General features: G+C 40.0%; 1 protein-coding gene across 7 annotated transcripts in view; it reads left to right on the top strand.

Moving 5' to 3' along the window:
• Nucleotides 1-3798: 3798 nt before the first annotated feature.
• The window catches only part of fbrsl1 (fibrosin-like 1), a 318527-nt gene continuing 306053 nt past the window's right edge, over nt 3799-16272 (top strand). For 5 of the 7 annotated variants that reach the window (XM_086075771.1, XM_086075770.1, XM_086075769.1 and 2 more), the window contains exon 1: nt 3799-5010. In XM_086075771.1, the coding sequence (XP_085931897.1) occupies nt 4714-5010 (297 nt within the window). In that variant the 5' untranslated portion in view covers nt 3799-4713. The remainder of the gene's footprint in view (nt 5011-16272) is intronic. The other 2 variants (XM_086075773.1, XM_086075774.1) reach the window with 1 other exon arrangement.

Raw genomic sequence — 16272 nt, 5'->3', positions numbered from 1 at the left:
GCTTTCCGTTAACTCCCTGTGACTGCGCTACAGCGCCACTCCAGACTTGGCATATACATTAAAGCCGTTAAACGTCCTCAGCGTCTTCTTTTGGACACATGCAAGCCTTGAAATGCTTCTGTGTGTACGAGATTTACTTGAGGACCGAAGCGGGCTTTGCTTCGGTCTGAATGGGGCCTTATTTTAGTTGCAAAAGCACATGTATTTGAAAGATAGAAGAAAACAGTGTTTGTTTATTGAAAAATCAGCGTTAGACGGTAGATTATTGGCACATGCCAAGTTTTTCCACCATCCTCTACTAGAGTTGCTCCAACTACCCGAGACAAATTCCTTGTGTGTTTTAAGATTCTGGTAATAATGATGATCTCATCTCAATTTACTCACAGATTGACTTACTGTGTGTGAAATCTGGGACTTTTTTTCAACACAAAGCTGATGAATTTGCCAGGAGCCATGTCGTCATCTGTTGTGTGAATGGCAACAGGTAGATGAAATAGTTTGTTGTACCTTCTGCCGATACACAGCATATGCTCTTCTGTCACAGCACTCATTCACTTGCAGATTTTCCTGACTCATAATGGATGTGACAGAACATTGCTGCACTTTTTCATTCAATGTTTATTGGCTATTTTCCAAATGAATATGTGATCCATCTGGTATGTCGATTAGAGGCCAAAAGCATTTTATTTTTATTTTTCACTTAACCACAATAGGTGGTTCGACAGTGAGAAATTGTGGGTGTGGAACATTTGACTTTAATGGAGCTTAGCAGAGTTCATGTCAGGTCATGTTTTTCTAAACTGCAATTTTTCAGTCTTGCGGAAGATTTTTGGTTACTGAACCTCATAATTTATTTGCCGTAGCCATGTTGCAGTTGGCAGACGATACTTCAGTTATTGCCTCACTCAGTTGACCAAAAATCCACAAGTTTACACTACACTTGAAGTGAATTGTGGCTTTTTGGCCTTGGCCTGTTACATTCCTGGTGTGGACAAATTGCTGTATACGGCATCCAACTGAATGTCTTAACAATGTTTTAGTTTAACGTAGGTGTTTTGCTGCTGAATTGTCTGTAATGTGAAAGGCTGGTTTGTATATTTTGGTGTGAAATTGAAATAATTTTCTCATCCGTTTCAGATATCTTGCCTCTCAGTCCCAAACCAGCACATTATAATTTTGCAACAATTTTTTGTATTTGAACTGTTTCAGCAAAAAGTACATTGACCATGCTGACACAATGAACCCTTACCATGATGGGAGAAACAACAAGAAACAATTTTAGTGTTTGAATATCATACAGTACAAGCATGACAGGCTTGCTCCTCTCAGTTTGCAGCACATTCGAGGCTAAGCGTTTCAAAGCGACTAGAGTTTGAATGGCTGCAATCTGGGAGCTCAGAGTTTCTAGCTATGGATTAAGCTCAAAGCAAATAGTAGCATTGAAAAAAACAGAGGTAATCTCTTCCCTCTCCTCCATGGCCCACTCACTCTACCTGTTCCCCTATTTTTTAATCCCCTTACTGAATTAGTTTTTACAAAGCTGTTCCAAGCAGGGTTTGATTCACAGTGTTTACAGAGGTTAGCGTAACATGAGAATGATCCTGTCTCTGTTTCCCTGAAAGTGCATTTGCTAAAAGATTGATACACAAGTCATGTGGCTATTGTTCTCTAAAGTAACATCATGGGAGATTACAGTGCATGTGGGTATTTTGATAAACGTGGCAGATCTTGAACAGGAGCCAGCAGGCAGCAACATCAAAGTATGGACAAGTAGCATTTGGAGATGTGCACTCTGCGACCTGACTCAGCGGTGTATCAGAACCTCTTCATCATACTCACTCACTAACTGTCAAATCTAGTTTAATCACCTACAGTGCTCGGGATAATTTACCCCTCAGCGCTCTGTATTAGCATAAAAGTACTTTCGTTTTGCATCTTGATGTATTTCTCTCCTGTTTCACGGAAGATTCAAACCAGAGAGAAATTTCCCTCCCAGGAACCAGCGCACTAACTGCCTCAACATGTCATTGCCTTTCTCATTACTTTGTTTCCCCACCTTTCAGTACTGTGACGATCAAATAATAATTAACTTGACTGAAAACAGTCAGTTTCCTGTTGCTTGCATCTCTTTATATGAGATTATTAACAGTAAAAGCGTTTGATCTGAACTCCTCATGATTCACAACTCATTCTAGCCTGACTCTAAATATGTTTACATGCAGTCAATAAACCCAAATACCATATTTGCAATATTCAGGGTTTGAAAGGCCATGTAAACATGCACAAAAACCTGAATATGCTCTTATTCGGGTTTTTGATAGATGTTGTAATAAGAGGGAGTCTTCGATATCCACCAACTGACATGGTTAGTTAACGACCCACTGCAAACTCTTAGGTTGACAGCAGATTTGTCAACACCACTTTTATCTTCCACGTTCCTACAAAGTAAATCACAAGCATCAAACAATTGCACAAATCCAGCTACTAGATCCTGCTCTGTTAGATTATCCCCCAGATTAATTAGTTAGGCTAGTGGCTTTACTGCAAAATGTTTGATATGCAAATGGGTAGTATCACACTTAAATCTGGTGCTCTTTTTAAGATATTTTAAGTCTGCACTTCATCAGTTATATTTTCATAGGCAGACGCATGCGCGCTCGCCGTAAAAATAAGTATATCTTCATTTTGGTGCAGTCTACCGTTTTTGGGACCTTGTTGCGCCTGGCTGGGCATGCTCCACATAGATGCTCAGTCGCCGGTGCAAGGTGCACGGCCGACATCCGCAAGGGGAGATCTTGCAGTTTGCCTGTATATTTTGCGTGCAACAAACGTATTTCTCGGAACTCAGCTAGTCAATTTGGTTTTGCAATGACAAGCATGGCATGTGCTTCCACCGCCCTGATTTTAATTAGAATGAGGGGATTGCCGTTTCAGTCGGCTATGTTCCATCCCACAACGGCGCAAACGCCCCTTTACGCCCAATTCTTCCGGTGCAAAGGCTATAGGATAATACCAAAAGAAAGAAAACTTCACCCATGCATAGTGTTAGATTGCAGTTTGCGCTAGACTTGTGGTGGGCATGAAAATTGGGCTCTAATTTCTCTGTGTAGGGGTTAAAGTTGCATTGGAGTAAAATTAAACAGAAGTGAACTTCGATTGTGGTGACACAAGATGTGTGCATTACACTGTATTTGCATAAATGCCCATATAACTTAAATTCAGTTTTACATGTTGCACAAGTCAGTGAAATGTTTCATGGAATTAATTTAGATGTAACAAAAAAGTTGGGACTTCACATTGCCGAACTCTGCCCTAACACTGCCCCTCCCCCAATAGCTAAAGAAATCTTATTCACAAGGGAGGGGAGCGTGTCATGTTGACATTATTTTTTCGCCCCCAGGAAATCTGACAATGAGATGATGCCACTTTTCATTTTCAGTGTTATGCTAGGGAACCAGCTCTGAGAATAGGATAATAGCCAGTATGCCAACCATTACAAAAAGAGCTTGTCAAAACCTGATCGTTGTGTGTTTGTGTCGTGTGTTTGTGGAGCACAAGAGGTGTGTGTGTACGTAGAGCACAGGGGGGAATACAAGACGTGCCATCACTTCTGACTGACAGCCTAAAATAGTGACATGTGTGAGAACCTGGGGTAACACTTCTAGATTTTGTTTTCATTGATTTTGTTTCTAACAGCAGCTCCCTTTTGGTGAACTGTGATCCAGAAGTAGCGCAAATACGTCGGTTATGAGGCTTCTGTTAAGCGCGACCGTCTCTTCATTTCGGATGAAAGGATGCGACGGAGAGAGAGAAGAGATTTTAATCACTCCTGTCGCTTTAAGGACTCTTATCAAACGCTTATTATGCGAATGGAGAGCACGGTGAGCCGCTGAGCAACCAAGGGACGGACTGGAGTGGATTTGTGGGGGAAGCCAACATTATCCCAGCTGGAATGGACCGCTTCTCTGCCGTATGGAGTTTGATTTCACACTGGACCGCTGTCTGACTCGGACGCTTCGGATCGTTTCGGATATATTGCGCACAAGTAGCACGCAACACTTGAAGCACAGCGAGGAATAATATCTTCAAAGTCAACGCACGCGGGATTACTGAAGGACCACATCACTCCTCGGTTGACCACCAGGCGTTCGGTCTCGACTGGATAGTATCCCGAGCTCTTTTTGACATTGGATCATTGATCGGGGAGGTGGGGAAACAACAACGACCAGCGACATGATTTCTCTGCACTGTTTGCGCCCCGCAGCGAGGTTCGGCGTTGGCGCTCCGTCAATGTTCCGATGCAACAAAAGTTACAAAGCGAGTCTAATGCGTGGATTTTGAACTGTATCTGCCATTTTGCACCTGCTTTAGCAGACAGCGCCTCGACACGGTGCCGATTCGTGACCAAAAACGTGTGGCTTTTTCCTTCCCCTCTCCTGCCCGTGTTGATACTTGCACGTTCGCTTGTCGTAATGGAGATTGGCGAGGTTTTTTACTCAAGGTCATTGAGTGTTTAAGGCTTGATTTGCACACACGGTCATTTGTAGTCGTTGCTACACAGCCTACAATTGCTCACTGTGTCTTGTTTGTGATTCCACGGCGCAGACAGACAGCGTCTCCCGTGGAGTTCTGTTTGCATTGGTTTTGACACTCCAAGACACCCCCCCTCCTCTCTTTCCCTCTCTCCCTCCTCCTCTTCCTCCTCCCTCTAACATGGATGGGAAATTGAAGAAGGGTCGGAGATGTCGGGCCAAGCGGGAAAGGGTGCGAAGGTTGAGAGAGACGGGGAGCAAGGACCCCCGTAGCCCCGACCCCAACTCCGCTTACTCCGCTTACTCCGATAGAGAGGGACACAGTCCAAAGAGGGACGCTAAAGGGGCGCCGCACGCCCCAGCGGCCGCCAGAGCCCCGCGCACCCCCCGGCGGAAAAGACGGGAGTCCAGCTCACAGGAAGAGGATATCATTGATGGATTTGCTATCACCAGTTTCATCAGTCTGGACTGTCTGGAGGTAAGCAGGAAGCGCATCATTACCTCCTGTCTGTTGATGTGTGCACTCACAAAAAAGTACATCATTGCTCGATTGGGGGTACAGTAGGGCTCTCCACTGGGATGCTATCTTGCTAGACCAGGGATGTCCAAACTTTTTCTACTCAGGGCCTCGGGAATGGAAGGGGAAGGGGATGGTCATTTCATGTTGTGTTTGTGGAACATTCTAAAACCAATCCAATATAGTGGATGCCACCTTATGCAAAGCAGTTCAATGTATTGAAATGGATTGAAAGGGGGAAATATTAGTCGCCACCTGAGCATTTTGTCATCAGTGACAATCCTGTCACATTTAACTTAAGTAAATGCTAAAAAGTAGTGTAGGGCAGCAGGGTTGTGGACAAATGGGTAACATCGCCCTCACAATTCTGAGATTGGGGGTTCAAATCTCTCTAGCCGTCCTGTTTGAAGTTTTAATGTTTTTCTTGTGCTTTGGTGGGTTTTCTCCAGGTACTCGGGCTTCCTCCCATATTCCAAAAATGTGCATTTTATGTTTATTGAAAACTCTTTAAGTCAGGGATGTCAAACTCATATTAGCTCAGGGGCCACATGGAGGAAAATATATTACCAAGTGGGCCGGATCGGTAAAATCATGGTATATAGTTTAAAAACAATTGCCATCAATTATACGCAGAATTCTCTATATTTGCGGGCCAGTTCTAAATTGCAGGGTGCAACTGTAAATATATTGTCCCAAAATATTAACACAAATGCAAATGGAACGTCTTTGCCCATATGAGTTCAGGGCATGTTACATCTATCTATTTTGCCTGTATATTGTTCACAGAATGCAGTGTGGTGCAGTTAATGAAGTTATGAGGACGTTAATCCTTGTCGTACTGTATGTATTTCGTTTGATTTATGTTGGTCTATGTTTGATTTATGTTGGTCTATGTTTTTATTTATTTTTTAAACAAACTAACTTTAAGTTGCGTGTAAGATGCATTCTTTTTTTATTATTATTATTATTATTATTATTATTAATGAAATCCAGAGCAATTCCGTGTACACGTTGCATTGTTCATCTGAGGATTGCTTGTGAAATTACGAATTTATATGCTTTGATTGTGGCTGGCTGATTAATTGGTCCGACATTACTAAAATACTTTTTTTTTTAACTTTTCAAAATCAGCTCGCGGGCCGGATTAAACCCCTTTGTGGTCCTGATCTGGTCTGCGGGCCGGATGTTTGACACCAATGCTTTAAGTTGTCCTTAGGTGTGAACATGAGTGTGAATCTATATGTGCCCTGTGATTGGTTGGCGACTTGTGCCCAAAATTAGCTGACAAGGGCAAGCACTATAGAAAATTTATGTTTTTTTTCTACTAACTGTCTGATGCAAATCCATATTTGCAGTTTATTATTAGAATACTTCACATTCATGATTGGATAGAAATTGTATTACCCATATCTGTCCTTCTGTTAGACCCATCACACTGGGCTCCGGTTTTGTTCAAACTGCAGGGTATTCAGAAAGACATTGCACATTTATACAGTATTTTTTTATTAACAGGCATGTTTCACTTTAAAGTACAGTTGTGCTTGTAAATTGTGTAAACTTATGAGCACAACTCTAAATGCACAAAAGCTAAACATCACCTAATGATGCAAAAATTCACACGCACATATATACTCATGTCCACTTAAAACTCTGAATATATCAAAATAATTGCCACAGTATTTTAGATTTTATGGGCATTAGGCTTTTTTCTCACCATAACAGTTGCACTCAAGTTTACACTTAAACGTACAAGCACAACTGTACCTGCAGTATGTACCCTCTGTTGTACTGAAACATGTCTGTTGCGAAAAATATAAGCACAAAGTGACTTTCAGTACACCCTGTAGTTCAGTTTTTAATGTGCCAGTGTGGATGGCAGTTGTTTTTGGCTGCCACTGCGCCAAATGCATTTTAAAACTTCGCTGCCTTGTGAATGAGACGTTTCCTGCTGGCTGCATATGGGCCATTAAGGAAAACAAACAGGTGCTGTCATGTCTCAAATGGCTTGGATAGTATTGTATTGACATTCACACGGAGTTGTAAATGCACTCCTGACATTTTGCTTGCTGACGAGCATCCTTTTGCAACAGTTATCTGTTACAGGCTGATGGACAGGTTGGCGATAACGGTTTCTGCCATTACTCCTTAGTGTTTCTAATGTTGGCAAAACACTTTCAGGAACCAAATACGTTCTCCTGTGACACTCTCTTATTATCTCATTAAGTGGCAAATGAAAAATAAATCTTTATTCCCAGTGGGACGTCAGTCTGACTGACAAGGCAGATGTGTGACTGTTTTGATTTTCCATGGCATTAAGGGTTGCTTCATTTAAGCATAAAGAGAGAAAAAATTCTGGATCTTTAATAAAGACAGCTAGCATGTCCTTGGAGGTCTATATTTCAAGATGATGACCTAATTTACAAGCCCAATGATGATACCACAAGGCAACTAATTTCAGCAACTGCCACCCATGAAGGCTCAGCAAAGGAATTAATCAGTCATGTCTCTTTACTCCTACACAGTACTTGGTTTGATTTGGTTAAATGCAGGTTTGCAGCAGAATAAGCATATCAGACACGAGTGCACCTCCAGACAAAAGCAGAACAGTAGAATTACCTCATTCATGATGATCATCAGCTGGCCATCTGTTAACAAGTTTAACCTGTCCGGGTCATGGGCAATTCTATTGCTTGTGCATTTAGTTGAACCTTTCACTATGTTTGGAGTGGATTAAAGTGTGGTGGGGGGAAAAGGGGGCAAGATGTTGGTGAAGAGAAGGTGCTTGAACTTTAACCACCAACAACTATTGAAGCGCTTTTGAAGTCCCAGAAGGAAGCAGCTACTTTCGCTCAAATATATTATACCTCATTAAATCTGAGTGTAAGATTACCATTAAGAAGGATGATCTTGCTATTTAGTGCCATGGATGTCACAGCAGTGCTTACATTGTGACATGTTTATGAAGCATATGTGTGAAGGAAGATTCCCTCGTGTGCTATGATCTTGTATCTGTGATTATTTCTGCCATCCTGAGCTGCTCACAGCGGCCGTCTACTTTGAGGATGTCATAGCAGCTAAGTGTTTTTTTTTTTTTTTTTTTTACTGGCTTCTCCTCTGCTAGCATGCTGGTGTTGGGCCACGCTCTGCTTTGAGCGACTTACTGTACTTGTTGGTAGAGTCATATATTCACATTTGCCGTTCTAGTCGAGTTTGTCTTAAATCGAACTGTTTGTTATTTTGGCTGGACTATAATCATTATTCTAAGATATGTGGGAAATATTCTCACTGAACTGCCTAATACATATTGAATGAGAACAAGAATCTGTGCACCCAAGCTTATATTTCAAGGCTAAGTAAATTAAGCCATTATATAGCTGGCTCTCATGCCATCTACTTGTTCATAATTGTTTAGATTTTCATATGGAGGGGTCTAGTTTATTATATTATGTCAGTGGATCCCTAGTTATGATTTCTGGTTTGTGTTAATTTCGTCTGAAATAACTAGGGATAGACCGATTATCAGATGGGCAGATGATTCGATTTGGACAACTATCGGCATTGGCCTTTTTTACGAATCTGAAGGCCAATAAAGCTGGAATCTTATTGAGCGGTGAATGCTTGCAAACGTAGCGAATTTGGGGTTTTCATCAGGATTTGTAAGAAGGTCACGGACAGTTTTCACTTGTTGCAAATACATTTTGAACATGTTCAGGCAATTTTTCACTACTAAGATTATTTGAAACCTGTTACGAACCCTGAAGGAAACACAAAATTCGCTACGTTTGCATGCATTTGTCGCCCAGTGAGATACAGGGAACTTTTCATTTACGTATTTATTTAAATTTCCACTTTATAAAAGATGATGCTGAAACTGGGAACTCCCTACACTTTATATTTTTAAAAATTATAATTTTTTTTGTTAAAATTCAGAAATTATGTTGACATTTTGGAAAGCTTTATTTGCAGTAGAAAACTTTCGGAAGTTATTTACTTGCTTAGTTTTTAATTTAGTTTAATACATGGTGATGACCTGGGAAGTCCCGTGCATTAAATTTTTTTTTTTTATACAATGCTGTATATTATTTATTAAAAGAAAAATCTTTAAAGTGTTGAAAATTTGACAAGTTGTTTTAACAAACTTGCTTAAAGACATTTCAAGAAAGTTAATTTTTTAAATTTGGACGCAAATATTTTCTCTTTTACTGCAAATAAATATCGGCTTGAAATATCGGTTCTCGGCCTCCTTGACTACTAATAATTGGTATCGGCCCTGAAAAAAACATTGGTCTATCACCAGAAATAACCACGTTGACTATCTATCTGTATCTATGTTATCTCTATCTGTGCTTAGAGGGCAATAATCATTTCTTTTCTGCTACAAATTGTGTAGTGTTAAAAAGTGTTAGTGGATGCAAGGTTAAATGTATACATAGTATATGTCAGACGATTAGGCCATGACTCATGTGTTCATCTTCTTACTGGATGCTTGAGTTAAAGGCGTGACCTCCACTACCTGTGCTAATTGCTCATCGTTTATGAGGAAGCTGGCACTTGCATTTTTTTTGCCAGGGAATAATGCTGACCTATTACATCACATGCCGATAAGCTTGCACTTCATTGGCGGTAGGAGTGTATGTTCCTTTTGACCCCGTCAAGGTGATTGATGGCCAGCATGATTGTGTTAGTGTTAGGCTATTGTCCCATTAGTATTCTGAAGCACAGCGATTACTTGCTTCTGTGGTATAATTGATGCATGATGGTGCAAATATTTCCTCTGCATTTTTTTATGGTGTCCCATGACATTCCTGGGTGCTCTGTAAAACACATTAGTTTAAACCAATTTCCCCTTTTGGTTAACTCCACCATCACCTCATTGTCCTATTTCAAATTGCAAACTGCTCACAGTTGCTACTGAATGTTCATAAGACCTCATGTTTTTTTCTCTCTCTGATTGCACTTTTTGCTGTTGATATTTTAGTTCCAAACTGATAGGATCAAGCTCCCTAAATGCTGGCTTAAACTCTCGCCTGATCTCGTAACCCATTTCATTACAGCTGAAAGCCTTTTGCCACCATGGCTACATATGATAATGCCAGATATATTTTCTCTGAATCTCCCGTCTCTGTACTTGGGAGCAATGATTATACAAACACAGCTGTCATGCTTTGACATTTGTACTGGTTAGTAATAGAAAAAAAGCCGTCCTGAATTTAACAATTTGCTGTGACCGAGACTGAGATGTTTCAGTCCGTGAAAGTATTAGATAGTTCTTTCTTAGCAATTTCAAATAAATGTGCCATTGCATGCGCTGAAGTCGTTTTCCAAATGTGGATCAGCTGATTCCCCGGGATAGATGACTTGCACCTGACAGCAGTGTTCTAAAACAATTACTCTCTGCTGCTTTGCTGTGTGGATTGAACGTGAGTGAGTAGATAATAACCTGACACAATTATCTGTCTGTCACACCATTAATGATGTTTGAATTGCTCCGTTTGCTCTCTGAGTGAAAGTTGGATTCAGCAACCCCCTCTCGTTAATCCAAAATCCTTCTGTTCATCTGCTCGTAAAATGAATTTTCTGATTTGCTTGTGTGTTTTGTTTTGCCGAATGAGTTGTTGAAATCACTCCAATAAGGATATACGTTTCGTTAATTCAATTTTAGTCGTGGTGTCAAGGTCAGGATGCTGAAAGTGAGGCAGAACATTTTATTTATATAGACTAGAGTGTCATTATTTTTTATTTTTATAGATCTTTCTTTTTATTAATCCTGAGAAGAGTAGTTAAGTAAAATTGCTCTCTTTTCCTTAAGGTTCTGTTTTATACAGATCATCATCTGTTGTTGGCCATGGAACAGCTCGATAGAGTATCGTGGGGAAATTAAGTTTTCTGCCCACAGGGATCCTGACAGTAATGGTTAGGAAAGCTGTGAATTGCTGCTTCTCTTTCTCCACCCATATTTTCCCATCTGGTCCTCGGATTTAAGCCAGCAGCATTCCAGTTACAATTGTTTGTCTTTGAATGTAATCAAGTGCTAAAATATGAGCTCCCGTCTGAATTTTCGAGGAAAAACAAAACAAAACCTTTCCCCTTACAAAATATCGGTGCTTTCTCATGTCATATGTTTAACTACAGTGTAATGGATGGCGTTTTCTCGGAGCTACAAAAAGCGGGAAAAAACAAACAGGATGAAAGCTTTCAGTGTACACTTTACATTCACATTTGGAGAACTGTTAATTATCTGCTGAACTGCGCAGCACATTCAAAATGTTTTTCTGAGAAATCAGACATTGTTGGTTACAAAATAAACAATATTTACCTGTTTTATATTCCACACAGTTTTTGTAGTTCTGATGTTGGTGTTTATTTGCGGTGCTTTTCTTCTTCAACGGTTTTAAGAGTGAATTCTAAATGTTTCATTGTGATGCAGTGGTACTTATTCGGTGCAGCAAAATACTTCATTTGCAGCTACAAATATTGTCATATTGTCAGAGTTTCTCGGGGCAGGGGTGGCCTGTTATTTGCCAGCGGTGGCTGCGTCCCACATTTTATACACAGGAAAACCCTGCATACTGTATAATATGTTAACAAACATACTTTGGCCTATACCTTTTTATAATATTGCAGCAGCTAGATTTGTTTAAAAGTTATCGAAGAAAGAAATGTGTTAATTTTAACAATAGTTTTCTATGGCCTACATTACAAATGTGGTGTTCCCCAGGGGTGTTACCTTGGCACTCTCCTATTTTACGTTTTTATTTAAGATTTGCACGATGGCGTCCTAATCCTAAATGCAGATGACACAACCAGTTCCGATACTGTATGGCAGTGTACAATAACAGTGCTGAGCAGCATTCTGCAGAGAACTGGATAGTTGGTATCACATACTGTATATTAACAACCAATACATGCATTGGCACAGAACTAGAAAAAATCCATAAAACTAAACGACAGGGTCTGACTTTAGAGGACAAACTGTCATGGACCACTCACACTGACAATATAGTACAGTGATAAAATGGACTGTGCAGCATACTTGGAAGTACCTTATGTATTGTTTTGAAGCTGTATAACATTAAACATTTTTTTTAACTTACACTACATTGACTTAAAATCAGTGACTGCTGAAACTATAAGTGGAGTTTAAAATATTTGTGGTATGTCTCCTGGTATGTAACTGGCCCATGAAAGCAACTCAATATTTAGAATTATAACTATTTTAAGGTAATTTGCCCAACACTGCACCGCAGTGCTTGTGTAATGTGAACTACCATTGCTGCCATAATAACTAACATAGTGGAGATAGGATTGCTGGAAACACCCTGAGTAAATAAGTGAAGTCCATCACTGTACCAACTGAATGTACTGCATGCTCCCTCAGGCTTGAATGGTTAAACAGGAACTTCGTTCATTTTTATACATGCCATCATCTTACAGTATGTGGTCTGCTATGCACTTCAGTGCAGAAAAATAGTGTACTTTACTGGCACTTGAAGCTATGTGAGTCACTGTTGACGTTGACGTTTAGGCATCGTTTGCGCCACCAACCCTTTTTGATGTTGACTCTTTTCCCAGTGGTGATAGCATTGATAAACAACTGGGCTTTAAAATTAAGGGTAACAAAGCTCCCACCCCCGCAGATTAGCTCTTTCTCATTGGTATGGAGTACGGAGAGTGCTTTCTTAATGCTAGTGGGATGTCCCCCAACTGTCGCGTACTGTTGTCGACAATGCTGCTGATAAATGTGTGGTCACATACACAGGATTTCTTGTGTAACAGGCTCAGCCATTCAACAATGACCTAAATACACCCCACATAGATTCCAGTGCACTGTAGATTCACAACAGGAGTTGAATCACATGCTCGACCTCTTGCACTGCATTTGGTGTGTACCATCAGTTACAATAATTACATCCATTCATATTGTTTACAAAAGGCTGACTGACGAGTCATTACACAGTATTTAAGAGTGCCCTCAAACTGATTTTGGTTACGTCTTGACAAAAAAATCCAAACCACAAAGTATTTTTGGTACTTAATGTGTTTTTTACCATCCATTTTTCAATAAATACAGAGCCTGGAATGTCTCTGGGAATTAACCAGGAAATACATGTTGAAATCTTGCATAAAAAACAAAAAACAAAAAAACAACAACTCCAAAATGTTTAAAATCAATAAGGTGAGAGCACATGATATGGGTGATGATAATGATAATAATAATACTAATAATAATGAGCAAAGATAATAATGAGGTGTACAATACATCAGAAGCTGATACGAACAGTATATCATACATTTTTTTAATTGTTGTGGTTGTAATTTTCAGTAAAGAAAGATGGCACATACATATGAAACTGCATTTAAAAAATATATATATATTAATGCTCTACTTAAATAGTGTTATATTTGTGTTTATGAGTACAAGTTAGGACTTGAAAAGTGACAACACTTCTACCTACTCGTTTTCTAACAAAATACACAATTTATGAAACTTGTTTTATTTTTCTAAAATTTGAAATAAATATTTATCCCCCCTCCCAAAAAAACAGACAAAAAAACATTGGTAACCCTTTCCTTAAGACTGAATAGTGTGGTATATTATATTATATATTATAGGGGTGTGCGATATTACAGCGCGCAATTCTCGAATCGATTCAATATGCGGCCGAAACGATTTTTAAATATAATTTTTTTATGGGAATATTCAACAAAACGTCTTACTTAGGGTTAGAATTGACACATTAAGCATGGAAGAATGTTATATTAATGGACCATTAAGCCTTAATATTTGATTTCAGTGCTGTTCAAACATGAAACAGACTGCAACCTTAATTTTCAGATAAATACATTTTCATACAAATCTTACAGTGTACATGTATAAGTATTTTCTAAATTTGAGTACATTTTTTTTTCCGCAATAATCAATTTATAGATTCGCATCGGGATTAATCTGTATCTAATCGAATCGTGACCTATGAATCGTGATACGAATCGAATCGCCAGGTACTAGGCAATTCACACCCCTAATATATTATATTATAAAGATATTATAAAGATATTGCTAAAGAAAAATATAAACACAAATAAATCACAGACTAACACAAGTATTGCAAGACATTTTATTGTATAAAAGAATAAATATACAGTAAAATCAGTAACTCTGTGTCTTTTTTACACTTAAATGTAAATATAAGCCAACGGAATTAATGTTCATTCTTGCAAAACAGTCAACATTGTTTATATATAACTGTAGCAATTATTTGTGTTCTTGTAATGGCGAACGAGTTATTTTGACGGGAGTTGTAATTTCCTCAGCAACCTCTGGGGGCACCACGTTGACTTTGCTTGTTTTAGGAGCAAAATAAACGATGACAATCCTATTATTAAGTGTTCATAACCTGAAGTCGCTACTATAGTTAATTATCGAGTTCTTTGCTTTAGTAAGATAATTACTTAATTCACTCAGTAAACACAAATGATTGGGCGGAAATGGAATTTCTAGACAACAAATTTATTTAGTAATCACACACATATCAGTGACAGTCACTGCCTATTAATGAAACACAAATAAAATGTGAATAAAAGATGAAAAGAAAACATGGAACCTAACAAACTAAGATAAAAAGGTAATGTAAAAGGGGAATGGGGAAAATAAATTGAAGCGTTTTGACCTGTCAATCCTTTTACATTTGGATCAAAGCGTTGCGCCAGGGGTATGGTTGATTGCAATAATAGCGCACTTACAGACTGGTCCAGGTGCACGGGGGCAGAGAGACTCGGCACGTACTCAGTTGAAGAAAACTCAGTTGGAGGTGAGGGTCGGTCGGCGCGTGCGCAGCTGTGATGCTGCAGCGAAGTCTCCGGCTGATGTTGATGTGCACATGACTGGGAAGTCCTCGGATGTCCCCGGTTGATGGTGAAATGCTCGCACGGCTGGGAGGCCGCAGCAAAATCAGAGGCGGGTGGAGCCAAGTTCAGTTGGTTTGGGTGCTGCCGGGCATCGCTGGTTCACGGCTGGAATGGATAGGTTTGTGCGTCGCTGGCGCACAGCGGCTCAGTGCGTCAGGCGGCGTGGGACCGGGTCGGCTGGACGCGTGATTCATAGAGCGAACGGTGGGTGAGTCTGCTCTCGGCAGGAACAGGCAGTCATTGCGTGACGCGCGCTTCGTGCGCACGGTGCGGTTGCAAGCCCTGGCTCAAAGAAAGAAGCCACGTCTCGGTGATGTTCAGCAGAGGTCCGTGGGGAAGAGAGAGGGAAGTTTTTGGTGTGCTGGCTTTTAAGCTTGCGGGACAGGTGGTCAGGAGTCCTGCCCCATCCGTGCACAAGAAGAAGGCTTGGTCGACTGAGGCCAAGCTTTTGGGATAGCATTTGAAGATTTTAATCAGAATTGACAAGCTAGATATTTCATTTGTCATTCTGAGCACATTTTAAACACTACCGCGATCATAAAGTTATTTAATCCGCTAAACTCCCTAATTAGCTAAACTTAGATGGCTGCAGAAGTTACACATGTCATTCATTTGAGATAGACATACAGGTTGTGTAAACAACAGGAGTCACTTGATGTCGGTCAAGTACACACAGTTCATTTATGTCCCGAATTATGTAGACTTTAGATTAATTACGAGCGTCAGGATTCTTGAGGATAATACCGATAGTGACCGCTGGGGGCCACTGTTGTCACGTGTAACTTCCAAGTGGTGTTTTCCACCGTATCTCTTCTAAGGGTTGGATCAGAACCCAGATAAGACTGGTCTGGACACTTGATAAGCGTTCATAAAACGCCGGTTCGGGCTAAAAAGGCTTTCAGATCTCAGTATGCGTTTAGGTATGTGTTTCCTGTGGGTTGTACTTGTGGAATTTATTCCCTTGCTGGAGTGGAGTTCAAAGTGTTTTTGTTCTCTTGCACTGTCTGGTTTGTTTGAGAAAACACAGGACCAATCCACATGGGTGAACGCAGACACATTTCCAAGAGGGAAATGCTTCAAAAGGGTAGCAAAAAAAAAGAAAAAAAGATGAGTGTGACGGGGCAATAATTGCTACATAACTAACAGCAAACATTGTTAAATTTTGGTAATCACGGAGACGATTGAAAATATCTGACTTGTTACCAACTGTTGTTACTACATTAACTTAATTTTCTACCCGCCGTCTTATAAAAAACAATACGCCTACACTGCTGCCCTTGTCTCCTTTTTAGAATAAAAACTACTAGTCTTAGACGA

The sequence above is a fragment of the Leptonotus elevatus genome, chromosome 5 (genome assembly GCF_054856555.1).
Source record: "Leptonotus elevatus isolate MCC_2025b chromosome 5, RoL_Lele_1.0, whole genome shotgun sequence".
Lineage (NCBI taxonomy): Eukaryota > Metazoa > Chordata > Actinopteri > Syngnathiformes > Syngnathidae > Leptonotus > Leptonotus elevatus.
Note: the sequence above shows the minus strand (reverse complement) of the source record. Positions and strands in the feature narration are given on the sequence as shown.